The sequence below is a fragment of the Siphateles boraxobius genome, unplaced genomic scaffold, assembly GCF_051911475.1.
Source record: "Siphateles boraxobius isolate OS27281-9 unplaced genomic scaffold, OSU_SipBor_1 46, whole genome shotgun sequence".
Taxonomy (NCBI): Eukaryota; Metazoa; Chordata; class Actinopteri; order Cypriniformes; family Leuciscidae; genus Siphateles; species Siphateles boraxobius.
The window spans coordinates 16,705,061-16,718,633 of NW_027509097.1; the positions used below are offsets into that span (position 1 = coordinate 16,705,061).

Below are 13,573 nucleotides of genomic sequence, written 5' to 3' on the forward strand. Positions count from 1 at the left end.
ACTCCTGGTGCGCCTACAGTCCCTTTGGTCCCGCTTGTACGGTCCCTGCGAGCCTGGTTATCGCTCCCCAGAACGTCTCGCTGGCTCATTCGATCCATCAGGCTCGGCTATGCGATTCAGTTGGCCCGGCGTCCCCCCAAGTTTCGGACCATCCACTCCACTACAGTGAGAGCAGCCAATGCCCATGTCTTGCGTGCGGAGATCGCAGTCCTACTGGCAAAGGACGCGATAAAGCCGGTCCCTCCAGGCGATATGAGGTCAGGGCACTACAGTCCCTACTTCATTGTACCCAAGGAACCGGTATCGAAACTGAGATATCGAAATTGGCACCGGATCGAAAGATTTTGAACAACACCCAGCCCTACTCTCTAGCGAGATTCCTATTGGTCAGTCATGACCTACTTCTCCGTTCCCTCCCTCAGGGAACGAGGGTTACCATATGTAACCGAGACGTTTAATTTACCCTTTCCTTAATATTGATGTTCAGTAAAAGACTCCAAAAGTCCACTTTCCTTTGTACTAGGGCTGCACGATATATCAAAATAAAATCGCTATTGCAATATGGCTTAGTGCGATTGTAAAACCTCCATTTACGATTAATTTTCTCCACCATGATGGATTCGCCATTGTAATTAAACCGCAACAATGTTTATATTCCATTTCCTTCTTTATTGACCACCAGAAACTCTTTCTCTGACATTAATAGCTCTTGCCGATAAATGAAATAAAATGTCAGCTGTCTTTATAAGACAGTTATTGATCATGCAGCATGCAATTAAAATATTGCGGCAGCGCATGCAGATTTCATTAGCCTGGTGGAAATATATCTATAACTTCTCCCAAATTACCCTATCACTCATATTTATCGTTAAACATCAAGTCAGATACATGTGCAAACATTTTTATATACAGTAGAATTTTTTTTTAAATTAAATACCATTTCTATATAAATGCCAGTTTCTGCCTAAAAAAAAAGAGTAAAAAGTAAACAAGAAGGTAATGAAAAGATCAAATTTAAAACAAGAACACATTGTTATATTTAAAGATGGAATTATGAGGAATAAAATCACAAATTTGAGTTATAAGGTTACAAGATGAGAAAGTAACAATTATTTATTTTATTTTTGTGTGAGGTGGAATCAGGCCTCCAATTTTTCCCCCAAAAATGACCACTTTACCCTATTGCCTAGTATCCCCTTCTTTTCCCCATCTTTTTGAATTCCCCATGTTTACTGAAGTTTTATTTTATAATTGATTACTCACCCAGCTGCTCCACTGCTGCATGATAAGATGTTCTTTCCTACCATGGTGTTAACAGTAGGTGCTTTTTTGGAACCACTTGTAAACATCGCATAACCTACAGTTTGTGTCTTTTTTTAAGGCATACGCATGGCTGGTTGCTGAATAAACTCAGTGCCACGTTAAAAACAAACAAAAACTGTAGTTAGGGAGCAGATAAGTGTTGAAATAGTGGGGTGTGAAAATGAGAAATAAATGGTTATTTTATGATATTCTGCATCTGCACAATCATAAAATGCGTGTGTGAGTGCTTGTGTGATAAAGTGTATACAGTATGTGCAAGATATAGATCTCTGCTGTGTTGTTAGTGTTGCAGGCCCCTGGCAGAGTCCTCATTAAGAGTCTGGATAGCCTGGGTGCAGGAGCTCCGGAACCTCTCAGTATTGACCCTAAGGCTTTGCTAGGCTTTTTCTGACTGCAGCAATGAGAAGAGGCTGCTGTTTGGATGGCAGGGATCCGTAATGATTTTGTTGGCTTTAGTCTCGCTCTGCGTGGTGTGGTTATCCTGTAGCTTGGGCAGTGAACTCTCAGTGATGCATTCAGAGTCAGACCATAACACCTTGTGCAGGTCCTGTGGTGGTGCAACTCACACAGTAGACAGCAATACTAGCTGACAGGAGGCTATCGTGTACCTGTAAAAGAATATCTGTATCTTGGGGGCCATCCTGATCTTCTCCTGGGAATAGAGGCGATCTTCCTTATCGATTTTTTTCTTCTTCTTTCGACTCACATGGACTTGAAGCATTCATCCTTGTTCTGTACAGTTTTAAGTGCTGGAGGCTTGCTGTATGTTTTTGATTGAGGGACTTGCAGAGCTTGTTGACACATTCTACCATATTTCTCAGTGGTGAAATATGTCAATGTGATATTTGTGAAATTTCACCCCAAAATCATTTACTCACCCCTTATGTCATTCCAAACTCAAATTACCAACTTTATTCTGTGGAACGCAAAAGGTAGTTTTCACACAATGAAAGTGAATGGTGATTATTTATGGCGTTATGGCGATATATTCCAAGTTTTCTAAAACCATGTGTTAGCTTTGTGTAAGCTACAAATTGTTAAATCAAACTGTTATACTCTGAAATGTCACTCGCATTCAAATACACTGGTTCAAATGTTTAGGGTTGGTAAGATTTTTTAACCCTTTTGCATCAATTTAAAGTTACTCTGAGGTCCTTTGAGGACAAAAATGTCACTGTTCAAAAAACTGTCATAAAAATTTAAAGCTTGGTACTTAAGTTTGGTCTCATTTTAAAGAAGACCCATATCATTTTATTTTTGAAGTAAAAAACAAAAAACAGTTATAGAGGTTTAAGTTTATGAAAATGATTTATGAACATTATTTTATATAAAATATATAGTTTACGAAACTTGTTGAACTCTAAAACTGCTAGAAAATCAAAGCCATAAATCTAAACAATTTTGTTTTCCAAATTTGAGGTTTAGTATCTCAAAAAATTAGCTTTCAGTAAGATTTTGCTGGGGCGCAGTACCAGATTTTCCCCATTAGATGCCTGCAAAGCTCCATTTATACACACAGTGGTTGAATTTGTGATTTGGCTTACAGTAGAGTTTTTCCTCTCTCAAATATTACATATAAACGCACACACACACACACACACACACACACACACACACACACACACACACACACACACACACACACACACACACACACACACACACACACACACACACACACACACACACACACACACACACACACACACACACACACACACACACTCTCTGACATCCATTTCAACACACCTAGACAATTATAGCTGCATATTTTATCCAATTTGCTCTATAATATGCAGAAGCAGAAAACGGGAATAAAGCGAGAATTTGTTTTATAGGCAAACCTGAGAAAATTGCACCATCTGGTAAAAAATAGTAACAATTTTAAATTTGAAGCCTTGCCAACAGAATGAAAGCCTATTAACAAAGACTGCATCATTTTATAATTAAATGGCCCTTGGATTAAAAATTGCAGTTTTAATGGGTTTACATTTTTATCGTTAAGGTCCCGAGTGTAACTTTTTTGTGTACCTAGTATAAAATAGATTTATTAAAGGAAATGGAGGTGAAATAGTAAAATTCTAATAAAAATACACACTTGTGCCAAAATGTATGTCAGTAACACAGGCAAAATGATAAAACATGTCTCTTTTGCTCACAAAGGCTATGATTAAAATATTTTAATATGATTAAAAAATACTATAAAAACAGCAATATTGTGAAATATTATTACAATTTAAAATAACTGTTTTCCATAGGAATAAATTACATTTTAAAATATATTACAGTGATGGCAATGCTGTATTTTTTGCAGCTATTCCTTCAGAAATCATCCTAATATGCTGATTTGATGCTCAAGAAACTGCTCAACAATATTGATAATAATCTTATTATTATCAATATTAAAAATGGTTGTGCGACTAAATATTTTTTGTGGATTTTTTTTTAGGATTCTTTGATAAATAGAAAGTTAACAGTATTTGTTTGAAATAGAAATCTTTTGTTCATTATAAATGTCTTTACTGTCACGGTTGATCAATTTAATGCATCCATGCTGAATAAAAGTAAAAACTTACTGATCCCAAATTTTGAACGGTAGTGAATATTAATGTCACGTCAAGATGTGTCATGTCATAATTGACATCAGTGATGCCAAAGGAATTTATTTATGTGTCTTATAACCATTTCTGACACATTCCGTTTTAATAGGTGCATATTCAAATTACAATAATTTAATGATCATTTTCAAAGAATAATGTAATAAATTAAAATATAATGAATTTTCACTTCTTTTTTTTAACCTTTTTTGTCATTTTTGGAGCTTGACTGCTGGTCACCATTCACTTAAATTTATATGGAAAAGAGCTGCATGAACATTCTGCCTAACAAAACTTTTTGTGAAGAAAGAAAATCATAGGGGTTTGTAACGTTTTGAGGGTGAGTTAAACAATTTAAATTTTTTGGGTGAACTATCCCTTTGCATCACCATTGTGTCATTGTTTTGGCAATCTCAAGTTTTGAACAGCCCTGTCAGTCAATATTCCCTTCATTAAACACGTGCTGTGATCCCTTCAAGCCTCATTGGTGACCAAATCTGATTCTATTCCAGCACTCTACCTCCTGCGTTCTGCCAGTCGTAATGAACAGTGAGCGGCAGCATGTTGGACAAGCAAAGTTCCTAGAGATAATTGAAGAGCCGCTCCGTGATATTGACACAGAATCCTTGTGAGCTTTCCGGTTCAAGGACTTCTCCTGGCTAGCAGCAGGAGAGATCATCGAGGGAGGTGATTAGATTTTGAGAGCACTGAACCTGATGCTTTCCTTATGGGGACTATAAAAACGTTTGCCTTGCGCCCGTAGCCTTGTGTGTGTTGTGGTAGGGGACATTTCAGAAGGTGAGGCGGAGGATTTCTCTTCCTTCTGTTTCTCCTTCCACATACGTTAGGCTTTTAATTGCTGTTGAAAGCGGATAAAAGTGAAGTTCTCTGAGGAGCAGCTGCACATCAATGGAATGACCAGAGGGAAATCAGCTCTGAAAGAGCCCTCTCTTCTCTGTATGTTTAGCTGATTGAGATCTCTTCTGGGAAAGATTTTAATAGGTTTCTGTGGGATTTGGCACTGCTGGGAGAAGGGGGGACCTGTTGAGTTTGAATGTTCCGTAATTCAGAGAGAAAGTCGAAATAAGGCTCAGATTCAGATATTGGGAAATGACATTGATCACAAAGTAAGACTAGTATTTGACCTATTCACACCAAGAGCACAGAAAAAAGAAGCTGCTTTATCGCTGAGCTTCTTTTATTTTTTTACTTTTTTTTATTATTATTTGTTGAAGTAATTTAATCAGGAATGAAAATTATGTCATTTATTGTTAACATTTATTGAATATTGTTATTCATTTATTATTAGGGGTGTAACAACAATATATCGTGTCTCAATATATCACAATACAAAAATGCAACAATAGGTATCGTGGATAGTGACTATGTATTGTGGATAGTTCACCCAAAATAATAATTACTGTGTGAGAAAAAAATCAAGTCTACAGAGTTTTAGTGTCAATACTACATTAAACTACTATATATAATGTTGAATATAATGTATAATAATGTAATGGGGGAATATTTGTGGGTCCTGCTAATTCCAAATTATCTTATATTATGTTACCAGTAAAAAGTGGTCTACATTATTTTAAATATATCTAGTCAGTGACAGAGTGCAAGCATATTCGTTTAAAATAATTCTGTATTTTCAGCTTCAGAATCATGAATATTTTTATTCTGGTGTCTCCATTGTCCTGTGCATTGGGTTATCAGCACCAAGTCCAAGCGTATTCATTTACAACCACAATGTAATCGCAAATTTAGCATTTTAATCAACAGTACATTTTTTGTTAACCTTTTACCATGTTTTGGAGTATTGCAATAATATCGTGTCATGATATGTAGCGAATAGTGACATGGGTATCGTTACACCCCTATTTATTATAAACGTTTAATAAATAATTTAGTCATCTTTATGTAAATTGAAACCTGTAATAAAAAGAAAAAGTTATATGGGCTACTTCTGTTTGTTTCGGTTTGTTTTATTTATATAGCACTGTTAAAACACAACCCAGGTTGAACCAAAGTGCTTTACATACAGATTCCAATAAAGGATAAATAAAACGACATACATCAACCCATTAATACATCACATATAAAATATCACATCTACTCATTATAAGCTAACGACATCAGATGTGATTTACACAAATGCTTAAAAATCGGTAGCGATTTTGCAGACCTGATAGGCAACGGCAGCTCATTCCATTGTCTCGGCCCTGTTACCGCAAATGCCCGATCACCCTTATGAAGGCTTATTGTTCTCGGTACTATCAGTAGGTCCTGATTCTCTGAGCGTAGTTTTCTGGAGGGGCTATCCACAAGTTTCCTACGTCCCATGAGGCCTTGCGTCAAAAGTGGACGCGTCTTCCGGTTCGAAGTAAACAAGCGAGACTTGACGGGACACTCGTTCATTCATTCAACAGTTTACAGTCATTCAAGTTGTAACGTTAGCGATCCAAACTTGCTAACGATGTGGGAACATAACCTCAACGAAATTGAAAAAGGGTGAAGTAGCAGTAACTTAGCCTACTAGGGATGGGCATTCGATTACATTTCCTTAGTCGATCGTCGGGAGAATATTAACGACCGACTGAAGGTGATGATACACAGGGCAACTTTTTGAGCAATGTTGCCGTCAACGGGCAACCAGATGAGACACTGGGCCCACAACCGATCTAAATTATCCAGATAGAAAATATATTGCCCATTTTCAATGGGAAAGTGCCCAAGCAACAATCGCTCGGCAAGATTGCCCAGCAACATTGCTCAAAAAGTTGCCCTGTGTATGATCACCTTAACGTTATAGGCTAAACTAATATTTTTATTAAAATGTATTATTATTTAACTTTTTATAAATTAAAAATGCAATAAAAATACAGCGTGTTTTTCCACGATGAATTCTTTATTACTAGAAGATCAACTTGTGGCAGTTAAACTGGAGTTTAGGCTAAACTTGAAGATGCGCTGCGGTGCTCTGGAACCTGCTGCTGCGAGCCGTCGTTTCTTGAACAGAGACCCTCGTTTGTTCCTTAATAATAATAATAAAAAAAGAATCATGTTAAATATGCTGTAACATACGCGATATAAAACCGAAATCGATCCACGAACCTGTGTCGCGGTGTGTGGAGGGAGAATTTCAACTCCCAGAGTTATCCTTCCCGTCCAGATCCAATAGACTATAGCATATCTTTAAATTAATATTAGTAGCCTATTATTTGAAGTTAACATTATACAATACAATACCACAAAAAAATGCATTTAATATATTAAAACTTCTGTTTATATATCATACTCCATTAATAAAGGAGTCCAGACATTAGAAAAATATAACACATGCATTTTATATTTAAAGGTGCAAAACGCAAGTCTCTGAGTTTTTGCAGAACTACGCCCCCTCTGGCGACAAGCGAAACTGCAACCAGAGTTGTGCACGCTCATGGACCACACGCACACGCACGCATGCACGAGCTGTTCATAACTAAAGGAGCATCTGCCGCACAGATATTTGGTGTACAGCCAAAATGTCTTCAGTGGTAATAAAGTTATAAATCTGCAAGTCATTTCAAATATATGGAAGGAAAGACATTTGAATAAATTACTCTTATGTGTGAGGGGAAAAACGGGGAAAACTTTGTTTATGTTTTTACTGTATCCACCTATGATTGTATTGTTATGAAAACACGTTCATGAACAATATAATTGATTACTTCGCAAAAGCTCAAAATAATAATCATACCATACACGGTTGGTCAACAACGTTCACTCAAATGTCTCAAGGTAATAAACAATCAAATGTCACCATGACGTTTTCATAAAAGCCAAACAGGCTAATCCGCCGAAGACTTGCGGGGTTCAGACTGTTATTGATCTGCTAAGTAGAATATTCCAATAACAATATAATTTACTAAAAATTTCTGTCTAATTATCGGTCATTTTTTCAGCATGTTATATCACACTCAAGAATCTTGAACTGTTTTGCTAATCACTAAACTACATGTAGCGCTGATTTATTTAGTAGATATTTTGACAATACACACTGACAAACATTAATGTGAAATGTGTCAATACTTTATTTAGTAAATAGTTAGTCTGCTAAACAGTATGAGTAAAGTAAAAATATTTACCCCTTTACCATTGTATTTCCCTTCCTGCAATCTTCAGAATAAAACATGTATTTTATCACAATACCAAAATATTTTACGTTTTCCTCGTTTTGATAGAATACGAGCTCCCACATACCTCATATATACTACATACAAAATGGACCACATTCACGGGAACAATTTACTATTTTTATCCAAAAAAAACAATATAGCCAATGCAACGGCGTTCTTCCTTGTTGGTCAATGACATGAACACCTTAGCATGTTAGCAATGGACACAAGGCTAACGTTACCGGTAGGTCATACACAAAAACATAGTTAGCATCTTTTATTGAATATGTTTTATGTTTCATGTTGTACTATTCTTCCGAACACAATTCCTAGTTTATGAAACTGTTCACTAACAATGGTAGTAAAACCAATTCTGATTGTACATGTATCTAGCTTACGCTAAAGCATTACACATTTTACGCATCGTCATTTGTTGTCATACATAGATTGGCCGTATCAAACATTAGAGACTGGGCCATATCTTACCGTTTTATCAAGAAAAAAGCCAACTGAGGATCCCGTTTGAGACCAAGATCAGACCGGAGATCTCTCCATTTGTTGAATGCCTTCCCGAGGTTGACTCTCGTCTTACTCCGACGCCTGTCTGACTCCAATTTGGACCTTTTGGTGGCACTAGACAAAAATTTTCTTTTCTTTACTTTACGTGGAGTTTGCGTTGGGGTTTGGAACGGACTACAAGCAGGTCTCTTTGAATCCATCTTCTACCTTTGACGCATGAGTTGTCTTCGCTGATGCGGAGAATGGCGGCGCCGGCGAATACACAAACCTGCGAGACATAGCCTGGTGAGCGTGAACGCGCATGACGTCACGCCCAGTCTCAAATTCGAACCCGAATCCCTCTTATTTATTTTACTGTACAGGATTATAGAGGCAATTGCAGTGATCAGAGAAGGGCTCATTCAGCCCATCAGGCAATTGTTTATGCATGTATGGGTTAGAAAACGTGTATTTTTAACATGAATTGTTGCGCAATGCACCTTTAATATGAGGGAAATACACAGGACGTGACACAAAAAAATCTTAAAGTTTTAGGTGGCAATTTTTTTTTTTAGTAATTCTGTGAAATGTGTGAATTACACTGCGCAACCTAAAGTAATACTACCCACTGGATGAAGAAGGGTTGGCTCTCCACAGAAAATAAAATATTCATCGCATTTATGAGGAAAAAACAATGCTACGGATGTTAGAGTTCCCTGAAAGCGTTAGCCTACTAAAAGATTGCTTTAAAACTTTTACAGACCTCAAACAGAAAGCACTGAGCCTTTCTTTAAAGTTAATTTTGTTTTGTATTAGTTGTATCTTCATTTTAATCAATGTTTCATCCACAACTAAATCCGTTACCTGGATTTAATAAATAAGTAAATATAGCAGACAATATCACGACACGGAGACGCCGGCGCCTGAACTGCAGCTCGTCTCATAAATGAACCGAAACTCAGCATAGTCTACTTGCCTTACAGACCTGAGAAATATATACCTATATTATCTACAGAACGATTGAAATGTCTTAAACGGAACAATTCAAAACGAAAGAAAACTATGTAATCCGTATGAAATGTGCATTTTTCTCTGGCGCTTGAAGATACTACTGTGAAGATCGCGAGTCAGCATCGACACAGAAACACTTGTTTATTAATAAATAGCCTAATTAAAATGTATCATTGCTATATTTTACATATTCATAATCATTACTTTTGCCGGTTCTTTGTGACAGCTTTTAGGTGTTTTATTGGCAGCGCCACCCTTACATGTTACATGAGCACGTCTGCATCAGCACCGAAAACATGGAGATGTTTATATAATGGGATAATTGCAGGCTATAATAAAATTGGCAACTGAATTAGCACATGTTGCCCATGAGCTCCGTAACGACATCTCTCATAAAGGTTTGCGACTTAGTTTAAATAGTAAAAAAATGATCCGAAAAAAAAGAAAACGCCAAGCCCATTCGCTAAATACCACACAAAATACCATTGGTATGCTACTTCCGCCACCTGACCGGAAGTTGCACCCACTTTATTTTTTACAGTAGCGACCCCCGGAAACAGATGGATACAAAGTTAAGAGATTCGCCAAATATGGTGGGGCCTGGTTATTTAGCGATTTACATACAAACAGTAAAATTTTATATCTTATTCTGTACTGCACTGGAAGCCAATTTAAAGACTTCAGTGCGGGTATGATCGACTCATGTTTCTTTATTTTCATTAAGAGCCTCCCTTTTTGTACTTACTTATATGGGCTACTTTTTTGTTGCAGTTTTTTCTTCTTCTGTAATCATGAAAATTATTAGCCATGGTCACTTTGGACTGTTCTTATGGAAAAGATCTGTGTGACGATTCTTTTTATAAAAATATCAAAAAAAAAAAAAATTAAATTGTATTTCTATAACATTTGAGTGAGGTGCTCAGTAGACTAAAATCATTGTTTGTTGGTTTAGTTTTCTTTGTCTAGCATTCACAAAACTGCAGTCACTAATGCCAGCTCTAATTTCAGCTCCGCTACTCATTGAGTTTCAAATTCACAGCAGGCAATTAGCAAGATGCCCTACTTGTCATATTAGAGGTAACCTAAGGCTGTTATTAACGAGCTTCAAAATTCAATGCTTGACAGTCTGCCTTTACTTTAGAGAAATGTGGTTAGACTGGATGCTTCCCTATTTTCCTCAAGAAACAGAAACTTCATTCTGAATCCTCAACATATTGCCTGTTTCGGTATTCTTTTGAAGATGGAAGGAGCCATTGAAGATAGCATTATATACTATCACATGCCTCATGTCTGACGCTGTAACTCATTTTCCAAGGAAAACCGACTGTTCCTGCTGTGTTCATTGCTGCTGTGCTCAATATTCCTCTTGAGAATTTAACTCTAGTTTTATGTAATTTGTAGTCTTTCTCCTGTTGTGCACAAATCAACTGTGTATATATAATATAATATAATATCATAAAATATATAGAATTATAACTTTCTTTGCCTAAAATAAAGCTCTGAATATCCGGAGAATAGTTTGAATGTGCTATTTCATGTTGACTTTCTTAAATGAGGCTTTTCAAACAAGAAAAATCTCTTTTCATTTTTCAGGAAATGCGTTCAGAGAAGAACAGGTTAAGGACCTCAAAGAAGCACTGAGAGGCACTGACCCCGACATTCCTCTTGTGTTCGTCAGCGGCAACCACGACCTTGGCAACACACCCACTCCGGACACCGTGGAGCAGTTCTGCCGTGACTGGGGCGATGATTACTTCAGTTTTTGGGTGGGTGGGGTGCTGTGTTTGGTATTGAACTCCCAGTTCTTCTTCGACTCATCAGGCTGCCCTGAGTTAATGGAGGCCCATGAGGTCTGGCTGGAGAGCCAGCTGCAGAGAGCCATCCAGACCCCTTCCCGCCACGTGCTTGTCTTCCAGCACATTCCGCTCTTCCTCCGTACGCCCGACGAAGAGGATGACTACTTCAACCTGCAGAGGGGAATCAGAGAGCGCTTGATCCAGAGATTCAAACGGGCAGGTGAGAAGAAAGCACTTGAGCCTTACACTTCAAACAAGACAAGTTGCAAGTGTTCGTACCTCATTTCATGAAGTATCGGAAGTTTTTTCTCTGAGGATACCACAGTGTCTCCTACAGGATTTTGTTTATCCTGTCCCTAAAAATAGGCTAAATAGTAACCAAAATAGTTGTTTCCAACATATTTTATAAACATATATTTTATATATAATTTATTTTTATTTAAGTTTACAGATTTAAACTGACTTAATTTGAAAATTTATTGCAACAAAACACTAAAACTGATTCTTCAGGTTGTCATAAGAACACCAGTAATTATGTTGATTTCCAAATTAGCATTTTTCGTTTTGCTTTCACAAGGCATAAATAGCGGTTTTAGTTACTTATTTCAAGTCAAACTTGACCAAAGTCAGATATTGACCAAAAATTTGATGCTCCTCATGATGGAAATTATTTCCATCACAACATTTATTTCCATCAAGAGATGCATCATTTGCTGGTCAAGATCTTATATTGTAAGAGTCCATCATTCTGTAAAGTCTACTCCAGCACATCCCAAAGACTTACAGTGAATTTAAGGTCTGCTTTCAGAGGTGCCAATTCATGTGTGAAAATGATTCTTCATGCTCCCTCCCAACTATTCTTTCACAATTTGAGCCTGATGAATCTTGACATTGTCATCCTGGAATATGGCCATGATGTGTCTTCCTACATGGTTGTTTAAGAAATGAAAAGCTACACACTCCATCAGTTAGGTTTAGAAAAACCGTTGCCAGACATTTAACATGCTAGAAACTTAATAATCACTGCAATAATGACCCAATCATAAACTCTAAAGCATTTGCCTATTTAAATCCAAACAGCGACTTTTTTGTGTGTGACTTTGGGGTCTACTAGAATAGGTTTTCATGGTTGAATGTTCAAAAAACTTCACACATTTTACATTGTTGCAGCACCTCTCTTCCCAGTCTGTCAGTAACTCTCGGTTTAGTTCCGGTCTTTATGAAGCCCCTTCTTCCGAAAAGCATAATGTGCTCTGATTGGTTGGCTGGAGCAGTGTTTTGTGATTGGACAACCACGTCAAGCCTGTTTTGTAAATGTCACGCCCTTTACTATAACCCCGAGTTTTAACACACTTCTAACGCAACTCGACTAGGCCTCACCCATTTTTTTGTGTATACCGTGGCATGGAATAACTTAAATGAGGAATATTGTGACATGTACATTCATGAAAGAAAACTCAAGTCTACAACCGAGGCATTTCATGGGGTTCAGAAACAGTTATTATTGATATAGAGAATAATTCCCTTTGGAGTGACTGTGCTTTGTAACTTTGCAGACATTTTCATGCTCAAACAGCAATACTCACTAAAGAAAGTTGAAAATGTAAAAAGCATAATGAGTCCTTCTTAACTAGTCTACATAATACATCAGTGTAAAGTATAGTATATTTTTAATTAGACATTTAAGATATATTTGTAGAATAGCCTGCACAATGAAATGAATGAAACCATGATTTTCCATGATTTTTAAAAAGAAGCCAAAAAGAATTAATTAATTAAACTGGATTAAGGAGGATGGGTCAATAAATATTAAAGATAAACCAATGAATACTCATTGGTTGAGCGAAGTAGTAAACAAGTGGTAAGACTGGATAAGTTTTGAATGAGAGGGCTAGATGTTTTGCAGGCATCTCGGCTTTGTTGTCTCCACCAAAAAAATCTGGAACTCCATGACTTGAGGGATTTTTGCAAAGAGGGGAAGACTTTTTCCATCACAATAGTAGACATACGGACAAAAAAGATAATTCAGTTATTTATTTATTTTATAGAAAAGTGAAACTTGTCGTATTCAGCAAAACAATGAAAACTAAAAACATATGCAGTTATTATTCAATAATAAAAAAAATTAAACGTTAAAAATGAAAACAACTTATTCCAGAAAAATCCAGAAAATGTACGTTGTGTTTTG

General features: G+C 36.8%; 2 protein-coding genes across 3 annotated transcripts in view; one reads left to right on the forward strand and one right to left on the reverse strand.

The window, feature by feature from the left end:
* shisa9a (shisa family member 9a) overlaps nt 1–13,573 on the reverse strand; it is a 736,130-nt gene that overhangs the window by 57,374 nt on the left and 665,183 nt on the right. The window lies entirely within an intron of this gene.
* Nucleotides 1–13,573, forward strand: part of cpped1 (calcineurin-like phosphoesterase domain containing 1) — a 40,185-nt gene that overhangs the window by 14,366 nt on the left and 12,246 nt on the right. For both annotated transcript variants that reach the window (XM_077201145.1, XM_077201146.1), the window contains exon 3: nt 11,183–11,605. In XM_077201145.1, coding sequence (XP_077057260.1) covers nt 11,183–11,605 — 423 coding nt within the window. The remainder of the gene's footprint in view (nt 1–11,182; nt 11,606–13,573) is intronic.